We start from the raw sequence: 17,988 nt of genomic DNA on the forward strand, positions 1-17,988 counted from the left end.
TTGCCTAAAGTAATTGAATGCTGGATTTATTGAAGAAATCAGGAAGAAATAAAGATGATTTGGCAGCAGTTAGTTAATAGGACATAAATGTAACTAATTGTTTTATTAAGGGTAGATTTGACTTTTATAAAGTTAGTTATTTCCCCTTAGATATTTCCGCCCCCCCTAGTCTATAAATAGAAGGGTGCGGAGGCCAGTTTTCATGATTCATTCATATCTTTCATTCCTTGGGTTCGGATACAGTGAGAGGCGAGAGTAAGAGTTGTGTGTTTCTAGTTCTTGTTGTTTTCATTAGAGTATTGTATTCGAGAGGCAAGGTGGAGTGAAAGAGGGGTATTCTTGTACTGGTTTCTGATTTGTTTCTAGTGGATTGATTGCTTCTTGGATTGCTGGATGTAGTGCCATGTAAATGGCATGAACCAGGGTATATCTTGTGTGCTGCAATCTGGTTTGATTTCTCTACTTTTAATTCTGTTTTTATTTTCTACTTTCAGTATTCAATGTTGGATTGAATTCGGTGAGGTTCTTGAGTGATTCTTGAGAGATCATAGTCTCGGTTTTTAACACCTGGACTGTCCAACCGAGCAAATTAGGTCCTTCAGCTAGAAGACATGGCCAAAGTGACTTCAGCAAGTACCTAGTTCATCAGCCTGGCTTCCTATTTCTGTGCGAAAGCACACCAGGAAAGTTGGAGACTTGCAGCGTGCAGGCAGGGGGAAGCCAAACAAAAAGCATTTCATCCTATTAAGTCTAGTAGAAAACCTGGCTTCTAAGAGCAAATAAACCATTTTTTATTATTTATTTATTTGTGCTAATAAGCCTCCCTATGAAAACACGATCTAAATATTTAGCTAAAAATAAGAGCAAATACATGATTTATTAAATTAGCTGGAGAACAGAAACTGATTTTTATCATCATGACATGATCTTTTTTTTGGTAAGTAAGATAATATGATCTTGTTAATCATTGCTAGAAATCTTAATGGATCTGCATATCGAGATATACAAAAATGTATTGATTTTACCTTGCCATCATATTCCTGCCTTAGTAACACTTCTGGAGCAATATATGCTGGAGTCCCCACTGTCGATTTCGGTTGTGAGTGCAACAGAGAATTCTAAGAAAACACCAGCCAGTCAGATAAAAGCATATAATAATTAGTCCAGATTGCATACAAAGAGAGAATCATGATTATAAATTCAGAGGTCACAAAAAGAAACCAAAAGTCACAAGTCCTTCACAAATAATACAAGAAGATATTAATACTATCAAAACCCACAGAAGGGGAAGGGGCTAGATATGTTGTTGTTGTATTTTTTTACTTATATTTGTAAACTTAAGATGTGATTCTAATTTGTTTAACTGACAGACAATGCAAGATCCCATCAGGAACAAGGATATGTCCTAAATGTCCGGTAAAAAATAAATAAATAAATAATAAGGCATGTTTGGACAAATGCCCAATAAATATATTTAAGTGTCTAACAAGTAACTTTATCTCACACAACATATCACTTCAGTAGCGTCCACACTTCTCAACCATACACAGACCAAATAACAAACTCATTGTTTCAATATCGACGCAAGAAAATATTGATATTCAATTAAGATTGAAATTCAGGGGACTATTTAAATTAAGTATATAAAAAACAACAAAAAGAAATGGAAAATGCTATTGGTACACCTTGGACTACACAAAGGTGTACCAATGATAAAAAAACTCCCTCATGAGGTGCATAGAGGCGCGTGAGGTGCATAGAAGCGAGAGGTATTTTGGTCATAATACCCCTTTGTATAGTCCAAGATGTACAAAAATGATATACATCTAGCATGATTCAAAAGAAATAGAGATGAGAAAACCTGTAATGTACCTTTGAGTAACCAAAGTCACATATCTTAAGGCGAGGAGCAGGGCTGCCATCCAATAAAGTGTTTTCCAACTTCAAATCCCGGTGACACACTTGCTTTATCAACCAAAGAGTAGTAACCAAAAAAAATAAACAATCTCATTTGCATATCCGGATCTAAAACATGAAATAGAACTGTCATATATAAACACCATTATATACCATGGAATGGCAATAGCTGACACCAGATATTAGCTGTTGAAAGAAAAAGCGAGCCTGCAGCAGAATCCAGGATTTTTTCTTTTTTTAAGAGAAAGGAGGCAATACAAACAATGCACATGTCAGTGGAAAAGGATGTCCAAGTATGAATAGTGAATAAATAACCTCATCCTCATTGAATCGACCAGCATTGCATATTCGATCAAAAAGCTCTCCTCCAGCTGCATACTCCATTATAATGGCCAGATGGGTTGGTGTCAGTATGACCTAGAGTAGAGATTTTAACAAAAGAATGATCAAATTAAGGCAAAACATTCTCTGACAGACATCACATAAGAAAATGGGGGAAAATGTAGTGAACCTCCTTAAACCGAACAATGTTGGGATGTCTCAAAGACCTATGATTTATGATTTCCCTTTGGACATTTTCATCTATCTGCAACCAAAAAAAAAAAAAAAAGAACAGGACTGAGAAAAGCAGAAAATTTTCCCCCACAAATATTCAAAATCTATTTTCAAATTACTTCCTAAGATTACATGTCAGAGACAAAGTACTGGTTGCTGGTCCCTGTGCATGAGGGTGTGTGCATGCAGTTGGGTAAGTATGCCTCATGACATAACATTGAAGTGTCCACCCAATAAGCCACTTGTGAAGTGTATAAACTAGATGTTTACATCAACACCTGATGATGTAGTCCCAGTATTTGCATTCTAGTTGTTAAGCAAGTTGAACTATACACTTTAAAACTTTCCAGAGTATAGTCATCCCTAGTTTGCAAACACAATCAAATACATCAGAGTATATCTGCAACCAAAAAAAAAAAAAAAAAGAACAGGACTGAGAAAAGCAGAAAATTTTCCCCCACAAATATTCAAAATCTATTTTCAAATTACTTCCTAAGATTACATGTCAGAGACAAAGTACTGGTTGCTGGTCCCTGTGCATGAGGGTGTGTGCATGCAGTTGGGTAAGTATGCCTCATGACATAACATTGAAGTGTCCACCCAATAAGCCACTTGTGAAGTGTATAAACTAGATGTTTACATCAACACCTGATGATGTAGTCCCAGTATTTGCATTCTAGTTGTTAAGCAAGTTGAACTATACACTTTAAAACTTTCCAGAGTATAGTCATCCCTAGTTTGCAAACACAATCAAATACACCTAGTATTCATATCTTTGTTGTTTGGGCCATGGTGCAGACTTTAATGTCTCAATGACTTCTTATGGCATGTTCTTCCTTTTTAAAGGATTTGGGAGCTCATATACGAGTTGGATAGGGTCTTAAATTCTCAATTACTAGAAATTGGGTTGATTCCTATAATTTGGGTTGGAAGGATCCAAGAAGGTTGCTGGGCCTAATAATTGAATCTCTTTGAGATCATCATATATTTCAGCTGACTAACAGCTACACCCAATAATTAGAGTTTGACATATGACTTATATACAGCCTTCAATCAATCTTCACTAATAAATGGTGGCCCAAATTCCTTTAAGCCTGTTGGTGCGAACAATTTATCCCTGGAAGATTCTTTCAGGACAAACAAAGCATTCATTTGTATTTCTTCCTCAAGGTAAGGAGTATACAACTTTGAAGAATGCAAAGATTGTTAGTTCTCAACTGGAGTCGGAGGCTGAGTGCTCTCAGATGGAGCCTGACAGTGTTAAGAGTGCTGCATCCTTCAGATTATCAGAGTTTCTGTGGGAGCAGAGGAGGTTGTTCAGGTAAGCCACTTTGGATGGGATTTCCCTTCTATCTCTTGGTCTTTTATGGGTCATCCTCCTATTGGAAACTTCATTTAGACTGTAACCTGGGTGGTATGGAGGAAATTTTGCCATGTAAACCTCTAGCAACTACTGAACCAGAAGATAGTAGGAATGCGAGTCTTGGGTACCACTGGATTTGAGCAATTATGATGTACCCGGTTAATTCTAATTAGGGTATTAGTACTACTAAGGATTTAGGAAGGATTTGGAATTGTCAACTGAGGGTTTTGTACAGGATGTTCTCAAGCATTTTCAAGAAATAGAGAGTAAAACAATATGAAAAGAAACGAAGAGCAATTTAAAAAACTTAGGGCCCGTTCTCTTTATGTTTCAATTTTGACTTTTGAATTCATTTTTAGTTTTTTGTTTTGATAGTTTGTTTTTAAAAAACTGAAAACACGTTTGGTTTGTCATTCTGAAAAATTGTTTCTTAAAGTAGAAAACTAGAAAACGCATTCTGTTTGGAATTTTGAGAATAATTTTTTTATAACATTTTATTCAATGAATTTGATTATTCAGTAAATTAGAACTATTTAATGCTAATATATTATTAAGAAATATATACATTTTAAAGTTTGTGAATCTTGTAATATTTTTTTCCGTTACAAGAATAAAATAAAAATAAATACAAAATATACAGTATATTAATGTGGCTTATTTCATTAATGCATACAAAGGGAGTGTGGCAATGGTAATGCTTACTCTTTAGAGGCCTAAGATGAGCCCAGCCAATGTGACACAAAGAGAGCCCTAGGGCTCCAAGCTTTCTACCCCTCTTTGCAAACTCCATGGTGGCAACGACTCTTACTCTGACAGTCACGCATTTTCCTTCCATGGTAGCAACGACTCTTCCCCTTGCCCTCCTTCGGTTCGGACTCGTATTTGGGATTCTCGGATACCAGATCTGATTCTACCCCTTCTGCTTTGTCTTCTTCTTCGTCTTCTTTTCATCTGTTTCTGCTTCGACTTCTTCGTCTTCTTCTTTCTCTATTTTTGCTTCATCTTCTTCTTCTTCTTCGTGGCAGTCGGTGACAGAGAAAAGTAGGTTTGGAGGGAATCGGGGCTTCGATCAGTGGCTTGGTGTGAGAACGAAGGGGAAGGAAGAGAAAAGTGGGTTGCTGCCATGGAGAGGTTGCGAGAAGGATGCTCGAGTTGGAGAGGAGTGTTTGATAGTTGTTTTCCACTTTTCAGATTTTGGGAGTGTTTTGGCTAGAACCACTCAAAACAATTTTTTGTTGTTTTGAATTTTCTTTACAAAATTTTTCCTTATTTTCGAAAATTTGTTTTTGAAAATAGGAAAGTGAATATGTTTTCAGTGTTTAAGAAAACTGATAGCTCAAAACGGTCTGAAAACAACAAAAAGAATAGGCCCTTAGATTTTTGGTTAACTAAGAAAAGGCTAAGACTACTGCTCGAGGAAGTGAAGAGTACTTCATCTCTATTTTTATTAGGGTCAAACTAATTTCTTGATATGTGAGGGGTTTAAATGATCCTAGTAAAAGTATATTGGTTAAGAATTTAGTTAGAAAATGGAAATAGATCTGCACTTCCCTTCAGAAAAATTGGTAATATTTCCTTAGAAGTAGTAAAAAGCATTGGGTTGTAGGGATAACTTGGCTTCCATCAAAGCTAGGTTTTGACAAGAGGCTTTCTCATACTTAAGCATTCTAGATTACTCAAAAAACTTTGGCATTATTGTATTGTTTTTCCTGTGCTGTGATTATTTAGTAATGTGAAGGATGATTCCTCTTGAAATTTTTGGGAGTCTATGGACACAATAATGATGATGATTGAAGGTTATGTTGGATAGAATTGTCTAACATAAAGGCTAGTTAAAATAGATCTTGGCATTCAAGGGGTGACTTCAATGTAATCAAGAACCACATAGAGGCTGAGATACAAAGGTTTATGGCTGGCTACAAGGGATTTCTCTGACTTTATGTCAGATCAAGGGATCTGACCAGGAAATTCTTCCAAAATTGAGGAAGAAGAGAGAATAGGCGGGAAGAAGAGAGATAAGAATCAGAGGGAAAGAGAGAGAGAGAGAGAGAGAGAGAGGAAATTGGAGGGAAATGACTTGTGGAATAATCTTCACATATTTCCATCATCGTTAGTAGTTTCTTATTTATAGGGGGTGGTTACAAACTAGAGACTTCCTCTAACTATTTCTCGAGAGCTTCCAAGTGACCATGTGCCAACTGGAGCTAATTACAGTTACACCACTCTCCCCATATACCCTATTATACTTTCCCTAATTATAGACTTGCCCTTGGGGTATGACACTCCCCACCCCTTTAATTATTTCTTGTCCCCAAGAAATTAAAGAATGCTAGCCACCTGGGGTATCGCTGAAGAAGCTCCGGTAAGTATTCCCAGGTGGTGTTATCAAGATGCAGGTGTGTCCATTAAACCAGAACTTGTGTGATTGGCAGGTGTGAAGTCATTTGTTTTTTAGATTAGTTTCTGTTCTTAGTATTCCCTTTGGGAAGTCTGTTAGCATATTTTTCATCCTGTAATTTGTAGTAGTTAGTTTGTTTCAAAGCTGCCCGGAAAATGGTTAAATCCGGTCAGGATAGGGGCAGTTAGTTGTAACTGCCTTGCCCGCCTCTATGCTTTATAAATAGGGGCTGGGAGGGCTCGGTTGTGGGGGTGAAAATCTCAGGGTTATCTTGTAAGGATTGTGCGGGTGAACTAGGTCAAGAGATTCTGCATTTCTCTTGGGATTTCTTCTCTTGGTAGTCTAGGGTTTTAGACTAAGGGAAAAGAGAGGGTTTCCTAGTTCATATAATTGCTGTAAAATTGTCAAGATAGTGGAGATTTCATGGGCCTAAGGTAGTCTGGATGTAGGTCTCTTTTATGAGACTGAACCAGGATAAAATCTTGTGTCCCTTGTTGTGTTTTCTTGCTGTGTTCTATTCCTATTTTTGTTCTTTCTATCAAGTGATTATGTGTATATTGTTTGGGGATATAATCAGTGAGTCTTGAGGGGTAGTTTGCTGTAAGTGTGTGGTGGTCTTAAGAACTACAATTTGGTATCAGAGCTCCAGGGATAATCTTCAGCAAATCTATCAAGATTTTTCAAGATTCTCAAGAAACCAGAATCAGCTCTGGTAGGCGACCATGGCACCCTCATCGGCCAATCGATATGATGTGGAGAAGTTTGACGGCAGCAACGATTTTGGCCTCTGGCGGATCAAAATGGAAGCCCTGCTATGCAGTCTAGGGTTGGAAAAAGCAATCGAACAAGAGGTAACTACCGAGGGAAGCTCTGAAGGTAAGGATCCTAAAACCATATCTTTAGAGGATAAGGAAATAAACAAGAAAGCATACAGCATGCTTATCTTGAGTCTTGGAGACAAAGTTCTCCGAGAAGTTTCAAAATTAAAAACAGCCACTGAAATCTGGAAGAAATTGGAGTCTCTTTATTTAAAGAAGACTTTATCCAGTAGGCTGTATTTAAAGGCCAAATTCTTCACATATAAGATGCAAGAAAATCAGAAACTTCAAGAGCATCTAGATGAATTCAATAAGCTATGTCTTGACTTAGAGAATATAGGAGTAAACTATGAGGACGAAGATAGAGCCCTAGTTCTTCTTTATTCTCTGCGTAAGTCTTATGAAAACTTTGTAGACATCCTGCAACACGGTAGGGACAAACTATCGTTAGAAGATGTAATAGGATCCCTAAACTCAAAGGAATTGAGAATAAAAATGGAAATAAAACCCACCCCCAGTGATGCCCTAACCGTAAGGTCTAGGAGTACCAAAAGGGACTCAAAAGGAAAAAGGGGAAAGTCTAGATCAAAGTCTAGAAATGGAAAGGGTCCTATTAAATGTTACTACTGTCAGGAGGAAGGGCATATCAAGAGATACTGCCCTAAAAGAAAGAAAGACATGGCTGAAAAGAAAACATCCGATGGTGGAGCAAATTTAGCTGACCTTGGATATGACAGTTCAGAGGCCTTGACTGTCACAGAAATAGCTGGAAGTAACAGTTGGGTGATGGATTCGGGTTGTTCATTTCACATGACCCCTAGGAGGCATTGGCTGCAAAATTATAGAGAAATTAATGGGGGTAAGGTCTTGCTGGGCAATGACCATGAGTGCAGGGTTATAGGAGTGGGAGATGTGAGGTTAAGGATGAATGATGGCTCGTTTTTTACTCTCTCAGCAGTTAGGCATGTGCCTGATCTCAAGAGGAACTTGGTTTCCCTTGGAGAATTAGACAGAAATGGCCTAAAATTTAAAGGAGAGACAGGAGCCATAACAGTGGCCAAAGGGTCACTGGTCTGCATGAAAGCAAAATTGCAGAATGACATTTATATCCTGCAAGCCTCCACCTTAAGTGGTGAGGCTGCAGCAGCAAGTAGCAAATCCCAAGATCTGGCTAAATTGTGGCATCTAAGGATGTCACATATAAGTGAGCAAGGGCTCAAGGAGTTAGCTAAACAAGGGATCTTAGAAAATAACCAAGTCTCAGTTTTATCCAAATGTGAGTCTTGCATCTATGGAAAGGCAGCAAAACTTAGGTTTAATAAGACTGCCATTCACTCATCTAAGTCCACCTTAGATTACATACACTCTGATCTGTGGGGACCAGCCCAAACCTCAACCCATGGAGGATCTAGATACTTCCTTTCTATTATAGATGATTATTCTAGAATGTTGTGGGTTTATGTGCTAAAATCTAAAGATCAAACTTATGGGATTTTTAGAAACTGGAAGACAATGGTAGAAACTCAAATGGGCAAGAAAATTAAAACCATTAGGACAGATAATGGATTGGAATTCTGCAATAAGGAATTTAATGAAATGTGCAAAGAAAATGGCATAATTAGGCACCTAACAGCCCCTGGAAACCCCCAGCAAAACGGGGTGGCTGAGAGGATGAATCGGACAATATTAGAAAGGGTAAGATGCATGTTATTCCATGCACTCCTTCCAAAAACTTTCTGGGGGGAAGCAGTTTCTACTGCAGCCCATATACTCAACCGAACCCCATCTAAAGCCATAGACTTGCAAACTCCCTATGAGAAATGGACAGGCCATAAGCCAAACCTTGCCCACCTTAGGGTGTTTGGGTGTTTAGCCTATGCTCATGTGAAGCAAGGCAAACTTGAACCTAGGGCTAGGAAATGTCTCTTTATAGGTTATCCAACCGGTGTGAAGGGATACAAACTATGGAACCTTGAACAAGAAGGACCTAGGACAATAATCTCTAGGGATGTAACTTTTGATGAGTCATCTACCATAAGTCTAAGCTCAAATGAAACCCAGAAGCATCTAGATGTGAAGATCGACTCTATGAAGGTAGACATTCAAGGTATAGAGCCTGAAATGAATGACACAGAACCTGAACCAGTTCTGGATCTAAATGATCAGGTCCAAGAGGAAGATCAGGGTGCTGAAACATCTCAATATGAGGAAGAAGAAGCTGACAGTGATGCTGATTCCAGCATTGGTGATCAGCCAAACCCAAATAGGTATAGTGTGGCTAGAGATAGGCAACCTAGAGTCCGCAGGCCACCTCTTAGGTTTGGTTACTCAGATTTAGTAGCCTATGCTTTATATAGTGCCTCCAAAATTTCTGATGAAGAACCCCAGTCCTATGACCAAGCTATAGCTTCTAAGCATTCCCAAAAATGGATAGAAGCCATGAAATCAGAAATATCTTCTCTTATGAAAAACCAAACCTGGGAACTGGTAGAAAAACCGAAAGGGAAGAGGATTGTAAGCTGCAAATGGCTTTACAAAATAAAAGAAGGAGCGGATGCAAATTCTAAGCCTAGATTCAAAGCTAGGCTAGTTGCTAGAGGATTTACCCAAGTCCAAGGGGTTGATTACAATGAAGTTTTCTCCCCAGTTGTAAGGCATACATCAATTAGGGTTTTGCTGGCCATCACTGCCCAATTAGACTTGAAATTGGAGCAGATGGATGTTACCACAGCTTTCCTACATGGAGAGCTGGAAGAAAAGATATATATGAACCAACCTAGAGGTTTTGAAGTCAAGGATAAGGTGGAGAAAGTTTGTTTGCTCAAAAAGTCTCTCTATGGGCTCAAACAATCTCCTAGACAGTGGTATCGCCGATTTGATACTGTTATGATAAGCCAAGGATATTCAAGATGTTCCTATGATTGTTGTGTGTATCTTAAGCACATATCCCCTAGCATTTCAATATACTTACTACTCTATGTGGATGACATGCTTATTGCAAGTCAATCCCACAAAGAAATCCAGCATCTAAAGCAGAAATTAAAGGCTGAATTTGAAATGAAGGAGCTAGGTGAGGCTAGGAAGATTCTAGGGATGGAAATCTCTAGGGATAGGCAGCATCGAAAATTATTTCTATCTCAAAAATCATATATAGAAAAGTTGCTATCTAGGTTTGGTATGGCTGTTTCAAAACCAGTAAGTGTGCCATTTGCCCCTCATTTCAAACTAACCTCAAAACAGTCCCCTAAAAATGAGGAGGAAAGGAGAGAAATGGAGAAGATTCCATACTCAAATGCTGTAGGCAGCCTGATGTATGGAATGGTTTGCACCCGGCCTGACCTAGCTCATGCAATGAGTGTAGTTAGCCGCTTCATGGCAAACCCAGGTAGATCCCATTGGATGGCAGTAAAATGGATGCTTAGATACCTAAGAGGCACCAGCAAAAATGTGTTATCCTATGGTGGAGCCAAAATAGGAGAAAAACCTAGTATTCTAGGCTTCTCAGATGCAGATTACGCTGCAGACCTTGATAAACGTAGGTCCACAACCGGTTACATTTTTAAGTTGTGGAATTCCTCTATTAGTTGGAAGTCCAGCCTCCAACATGTGGTAGCTTTATCCACTACCGAGGCAGAATATATAGCTGTTGCTGATGCAATTAAAGAGGCTATATGGCTTAAGGGGTTAGTGGGAGAGCTTCTAGGTTTAGAGGTTAAAGTCACCTTGATGTGTGATAGTCAAAGTGCTATACACTTATCAAAGAACCAGGCTCACCATGAGAGGACAAAACACATAGATATTAGGTATCATTTCATTAGGGATATCATTGAAAATAATCTTGTTGATCTAATCAAAGTTGCAGGAGAAAATAATGCTGCAGATATATTTACTAAAGCTGTTCCAGTTTCAAAGCTTCAGCAACATATCAAGCAGTTGAATTTTATTCCAGATCAGAATTGAAGATGAAGCAGGTGTGCAGGAAGCTAAAGTGCAGTGAATCTAATTCAAATGGGTGGAGAATTGTGAAGTCATTTGTTTTTTAGATTAGTTTTTGTTCTTAGTATTCCCTTTGGGAAGTCTGTTAGCATATTTTTCATCCTGTAATTTGTAGTAGTTAGTTTGTTTCAAAGCTGCCCGGAAAATGGTTAAATCCGGTCAGGATAGGGGCAGTTAGTTGTAACTGCCTTGCCCGCCTCTATGCTTTATAAATAGGGGCTGGGAGGGCTCGGTTGTGGGGGTGAAAATCTCAGGGTTATCTTGTAAGGATTGTGTGGGTGAACTAGGTCAAGAGATTCTGCATTTCTCTTGGGATTTCTTCTCTTGGTAGTCTAGGGTTTTAGACTAAGGGAAAAGAGAGGGTTTCCTAGTTCATATAATTGCTGTAAAATTGTCAAGATAGTGGAGATTTCATGGGCCTAAGGTAGTCTGGATGTAGGTCTCTTTTATGAGACTGAACCAGGATAAAATCTTGTGTCCCTTGTTGTGTTTTCTTGCTGTGTTCTATTCCTATTTTTGTTCTTTCTATCGAGTGATTATGTGTATATTGTTTGGGGATATAATCAGTGAGTCTTGAGGGGTAGTTTGCTGTAAGTGTGTGGTGGTCTTAAGAACTACAGCAGGGAATCCTTGTAAATGACTCGTCGGTCTATCACTGCCTTAGGTTTGACTTCCATCACCATATCTTCTTTTAACTTTGGTATCGCACGGCTAGCTTCGTTAGTAGTCCCCACTGCCTTCTTTAGAAGAGATACATGGAAAACCAGATGTAGGCCCACACCTTCAGGTAGTTGCAACCAGCATGCTACTGGTCCCACCTTGGCCATTATCCTGAAGGGACCATAGTATTTGAAGCTAATTTTCGTGGTAGGTCCCTCGTGAAATAAGTGTTGTTGGAACCATTTTACCTTAAGATATACCTCTTCCCCTTCCTCGAAGGTCCAGTGCGATGCTGGTCTGCCCTCTATTTCATCCTCTGTCGGGCCATGCTGAGCTCTTTCTTTATGATTTGTAGAGCGTCCTGTCTTGCCTATAGGTAGTGGTCAGCTAAAGTTTCTGCCTGGGTGTAATGCATTACTGTGGGAATTATAGGGGGAGGGTAGCTGAATAGGGCCTCAAATGGGGTTCTTTTGTGGGTTGTATGGAAGAAAGTGTTATACCACCATTGAGCTAACGATAACCAACGGCTCCAGCTCCTGGGTTTTGTAAAGCAGAGGCACCTGAGGTATGTCTCCAAGCACTGATTGACACGTACGGTGTAATACCCAGAATCTTTCAAAGGGCTCAAAAGTAATTTATCTTGGGGCAAAAAATGAAATTATCAGAAGTTTTGAGGTTTAAGTATAATTTCTTAAAGTTATAAACAACCGAATCGATTGAAGGGAATGCCTCGAAACATAAGTATCTCTGGAAGAAAAAGTATGCTGTGGATGAATATAATATCCCATGTTTCGTTTGGTTGCCATGTTGTTTGAATAAGTCTGGGATACTGAAAAATGGTTGTGATAGCAAAATAAGTTGCCAAATCAGCAACAGGGAATGCCTCGGGACTTAGATGTCTAAAAGAAAGGGTATGAAGTCATCAAGCATATCAAAGTGTGATTTATGACATTGAAAGAAATCAAATCAGAGACAGTTTTTGGTATAGCGTCGATTCAGCCTAAATTATCGAACTATTGTAGGAAACCTCCGAGAAATCGACGGAACCCTGAAGGGACTCCGGTTTTTCGTAAGGATCAACCCTAAGGTGGTTTCAGGACGAATCAATAGTCCGGCAAGGACGTTGGGGCGAAATTGTCCTTATCGAGTAATCTTGGGTTATTAATTTTGCGTTTTCGACATTGAAATGCAAATTAATTTGATGTTTAAGGTTATAATTGCATTAAGGGAATTACCCAAGTGATATTAAGATGGAAATTGGGGTTTAGTGTGCAATTTCCTTTAGATTATAGTGTAATATATAGTTATATATATATTTATATACACGCATATGTGCGTGTGTGCTGGCCGCTTCTGAGAAGCTTCATGACCGAAATTGCTTGGAGTAGTGGCCAAGTCTTGCTGAAAGAGTGGTGGCCAAGGCGCTTAAGTCGGTGGGTAGCCTATAAATAGAGGGAGAGTGAGAGCAAAATGGAAAATGGAAGAAAGAGAACAAAGATGGAAGCCGAATGCAAGCGGGGGCAGCGAAGGCAGCAAGAAAGAATGGCTGAAAGCTTAAAGAGGTCAAGGGAGTAGCTGGGAGGTGATGCAAGAGATCGGAGGCAATCGCGAGGATGGCCAGAGGCGGCCGGAGCAGGCTGCAAGAGGCGGCAGCTGGCGAGGGCAGCAACGACTGGTGGATGGCGCGCGGGTGGGGCAACCGAGGGGGCTGGTTCGCGCGCAGAGGAAGAGCAGGGGAGGAAGAAGAAAGAAAGAAGAAAAAAAGAAAAAAGGAAAAAGAAAAAGGAAAATAGGAAGAAAATTGAAAAAATTAGGGGAAAGCTTCTGAAAAATCCCAGAAAATTCTGAGGATTAATTTGAGGCTAGAGGAGCATGCCAAAACCAGTAAATTATTTAGACGTGCATTTTGAGGCTTAGCACGCATTATGAGGTGCAAATCGACTTCTCAAATAAGGTGAGTGATTCGATTCCAGTCTTACCCTTTGTCTTGAATATGGTTTGGTGTGTGTGTAATGGGTTTAGGTGAGCGGTTCTACCCTCCCGAGCTTAGGTTGCATGTATTTGAACAAGTTCTCGCGAGCAGTTATACCCTCCAGAATTTGGGTTATGTCATGTAGGCATTTTACTTATGTACTTGTGGCATCATATGCATATTGAGCATGTGGTATATTGCATCAACTGTTTTTACTTGTAAAAGAGTCGGTGCATAACATGTGGTTTTTCATATAATCGGGATATTGATTTTCGTGTCATGGTTATGTCCGTGGGGGACGGGATGGGGTCTTCTTGAGAATGGGGTAAGGTTAATCCTAGTGATCGAGTGACACGGTAGGGCACTCGGGATTAAATATGTCGCGACAAGGTCAACCCCAAATGTGTGTGGAATGGATTTTCCACGGGAGGTTTGAGTATGCTAGGGAAATTTCTCAAGTTAGACGTGTTGCATGTTGCCGTTGTTTGTATATGCCATGCTTGTGTGTGTTTCATGCATTCAGTAAGCTATATCATGCCATCACTTAGATGTTTTATCATCCAATAAGGGTTATGCCCCTGGAACATTCAATGTTCCAGCCAGGGACTACTGCGAAGGCGAGGACGTGGCCAGTTGAGGGCCGACGGTGTTTAGCGTGATAGTGTTGTTATCATTTTGTAACGTTGTAATACTTATTTTGGTATGGAAACACTATGTATGAACCTCGTGGTAGGCCACAATATTTTGATGTTATTATATCCACTGTGTAACATTATGTCTCATTTAGTTTAAGACTATTGATCTTGTTAGTTAAACAGGCAAGACTGGGGTTTTTGGGATCTTGTGTGCATGTGAAGATTGTTCTTGATACACCGCGCGTGATGAACTTGAAAAAAAAAAAGATTCTCGGGAATTCCCTTATAGTGACACGCCTAGCGAGGCGGGGTGTTACATACGGTCTGTCCATCAGTTTCCGAATGGTAGGATGATCAGTCCTATACCCAACCCTTGGCACAAAGTTTTCCAAAATTGGCTTGTGAATATTTCATCCCGATCTGAAACCACAGCCTTCGATAGCCCATGTACCTTAAAAACTCCATCCATAAGCTTCCCTGCTACTTCTGTGGCTGTAAAGGGGTGCACAAGGAGAATGAAGTGACTAAACTTGGTCAGCCTATCTACCACCACCAAGATGGTGTTAAACCCCTCAGACTTAGGTAAGACCTCAATGAAGTCCATGGAGATCTGCTCCCAAGCTTGGGAGGGAATTTCCAGTGGTTGTAGTAGGCCGGGGTAGGGTACCTGCTCATGTTTGCATCTGTGGCAAGTGGTGCATTGCAGCACATATTTAGTGATGTCCTTCTTTAGGCCTGGCCAATAAAATAGCTACCTTACCCGGTGACATGTTACATTTAGCCCTGAGTGCCCCCCCTGTGGGCGAGTCATGTAGTGCTTGCAGGATTCTTCCTCTCAGTTGATCATCTTCCCCTAAAACCACCCAACCCTGGTATCTCAGCAAGCCACCTTGGAAGGAATATCCAGCCTCCCCTTGAGGGTGTACTGTCAGCCTAGTTATCCTCTCCTTGATCCATGCCGTGTGCTCGTAGCTATTAGTTATCTCCTGTACCCAATCCGATACCAAGGCTGAGATGGCGTGGTAACTAACTGTGTCCTCCTTTCTTAATAGTGCATCCACCACTAAGTTTTCTTTACCCCTTTTGTACTGAATGATATAGTCATACCCCATCAATTTGGTAATCCCCTTCCGTTGCAATTGTTTGTGTGCCCTTTGTTAGGATAAGAACTTCAAGCTTTCATGGTTTGTGCGTATGATGAACCTCTTGCCTTCCAGGTAATACCTCCATTTGTCCACAGCCACCAATACAACCAATAATTCCTTATCATATATGCTAAGGCCCAAGTGCCTTGGTGCTAGGGCTTGGCTCAAGTAGGGCACTGGTCTGCCCTCCTGACTTAACACAACCCCTATTCCCACATCACGGGCGTCCGTTTCTTCAAAAGCTTTATCTGCCTCGATACCCTAGTGGAAGTTATTATTTTTTAACAAGGTTGTCAAAGGCTTGCCCAATACACCATAGCCTTTGATGAACTACCGGTAGTAGCCGGTGAGACCTAAAAGGCCCCGCAACTCTTTTAATGTTTTAGGTTTAGGCTAGTGTTTCATAGTTGTCACTTTCTGGGGGTCTGTACTTACTCCTTGACCAATTATAATGTAGCCTAAGTATTCCACTCTTGGCTCTGCAAAGGTGCACTTAAACTTTTTCACATAGAGTTGATGGCTTTTAAGGATTTCAAATACCTTTTTGAGATGGTTACATGCTGGACTAATATGGCCCGTTTAGTATTTTGTATATATGTAGGAGTATAGTCTAAATTTTAATTAATTGAATATACCCACAGCTAGGGTTCTCTTTCTCTCTAAGTTTCACATGATATCAGAGCCAAAATACAAACCCTAGCCGCCGCCGCCGCCGCTGCCCACATCAAGACGACCATTGTCGGTCGCATCGCCGCCCCATTGCCCACCGCGTTCCCACTGCTCGAGCTACTGGTTTGTAGCAGTTCTTCACTGTCTGGCCATCGATCATGCGCACAACTGCTGCCGTTGTGTTCGCTGGCCTCTGATCTGTCAACCCCTGAAGGCCCGTCGCCATTGCCACCGCCACGCGCCACCTTTCTCACACTATTCACGGAGACGTTTTTGCTCTAATCTCTCTCTCCAGTGCTCCAATCGCAACATCGTCTTCACTACTGGACTCGCCTCCTTCAGTCTATCCTAGTCCTGGTGGTTTCGTCACGATCCGCTGCCATTCGCCTATCGCCGGCCTCTGCTGTTCGCCGTCGCTCTAGTGCGCCTCCACCGCTTCATTCTCTATGCTATTTCTGGATCATCTAGCCTTTCTTTTTGGCTTATTTAATCTCTTTTGCCACAGATCTGTTGATCTTGTAGGGCTCCCTTTCATCCAACATGGTTGGAACAAGCAAATCTGGCTCCTTTTTTGGTATCCAGTCTCCTTCTCCAACCATTGCTACTAAGAAGTTAATGGGCAGTTCCAATTATATCTCCTGGTCCAAGGCAGTTGAACTATGGTGAATGAGTCAAGATTTATAGGATCATCTAACTACCAAGGCTGAGACATGTGATCACAAACAAAACTGAATGGCAGAGAGTTGATGCTCTATTGTGCAGTCTCCTGTGGCAGTCAATTGATCATTCCCTTCATTTGATCTATACTAACCATACCACGTGCTGTGAATTATTACCTACTATGGATGAAGTGTATTCTCATATTCTTCGAGTTTCATCTATTCCTACAATGCCTATGTAATATCCTAGGATTTTGTGAATAATAATGATTAATTTTGTATTTAAAATATTTTTGACATCAATTAGAGATTATAATTGAGAAAACTAATGGGGTTAAGAGTTAGTGGGCTAAGTTGAAAAATAAAGGCTAAGTAAATGGGCTTAGAGTTAATGGGTTAGGCTAAGTAAATGGGCTTAGAGTTAGTAGGCTAAGAAAGTGGGCTTAAAATTAATGAACTAAATAATAATCTATTTAAAAGAAGATTTAGTGAAAAAATAATTAAGGTGACAAAATAATTAAAGATAGTGGATGAAATGATTGAGAAATGTGGGAGACAAAGTAGGGTGTGGAGAAATAATTAAAGATTATGGGTGAGATTTAGTAGGAAATAATTAAGAAATGTAACAAAATAATTAAGGATAATGGGTGAAATAATTGAGAAATGTGGGAAACAAAATAGGGTGTGGACAAATAATAAAAAATAATGGGTGAAATAATTAAGAAATGTGGGAGACAAAGTAGGGTGTGGATAAATAATTAAAGATTATGAGTGAGATTTAGTGGAAAATAATTAAGAAAGATGACAAAATAATTAAAAATGATGGGTGAAATAATTGAGAAATGTGGGAGACAAAGTAAGGTGTAGACAAATAATCAAAGATAATGGGTGAAATAATTGAGAAATGTGGGAGACAAAGTAGGGTGTAAATAAATAATTAAAGATTATGAGTGAGATTTAGTGAAAAATAATTAAGAAATGTGACAAAATAATTAAAGATAGTGGGTCACTACAATTATGTTAAGCTTAACTCAACCTTCTATAAATAGAGAAAACTTGAAAGGTTTGAGAACTTAAATTAAAAAGAGAAAGGTTGTAAAAAAAAAAGATTTGAGAGTGAGAGAGAGATTTGAAAAAGAAAAAAAAAAAAATAGAGAGAAAAATACCAAGAAATTTCTAGAAAAATTCTATAGGCTGTGTT

General features: G+C 39.7%; 1 protein-coding gene across 4 annotated transcripts in view; it reads right to left on the bottom strand.

Moving 5' to 3' along the window:
* Window positions 1-17,988, bottom strand: part of LOC127809616 (serine/threonine-protein kinase SRK2I-like) — a 30,841-nt gene that overhangs the window by 6,190 nt on the left and 6,663 nt on the right. The window contains exons 2-6 of one of the 4 annotated variants that reach the window (XM_052348551.1): window positions 2,429-2,503; window positions 2,233-2,334; window positions 2,071-2,124; window positions 1,873-1,965; window positions 1,026-1,118 (exon numbers count right to left, since the gene is read on the bottom strand). In XM_052348551.1, coding sequence (XP_052204511.1) covers window positions 1,026-1,118; window positions 1,873-1,965; window positions 2,071-2,124; window positions 2,233-2,334; window positions 2,429-2,503 — 417 coding nt within the window. The remainder of the gene's footprint in view (window positions 1-1,025; window positions 1,119-1,872; window positions 1,966-2,070; window positions 2,125-2,232; window positions 2,335-2,428; window positions 2,504-17,988) is intronic. The other 3 variants (XM_052348552.1, XM_052348553.1, XM_052348555.1) reach the window with 3 other exon arrangements.

The sequence above is a fragment of the Diospyros lotus genome, chromosome 9 (genome assembly GCF_014633365.1).
Source record: "Diospyros lotus cultivar Yz01 chromosome 9, ASM1463336v1, whole genome shotgun sequence".
NCBI classification, from domain to species: domain Eukaryota; kingdom Viridiplantae; phylum Streptophyta; class Magnoliopsida; order Ericales; family Ebenaceae; genus Diospyros; species Diospyros lotus.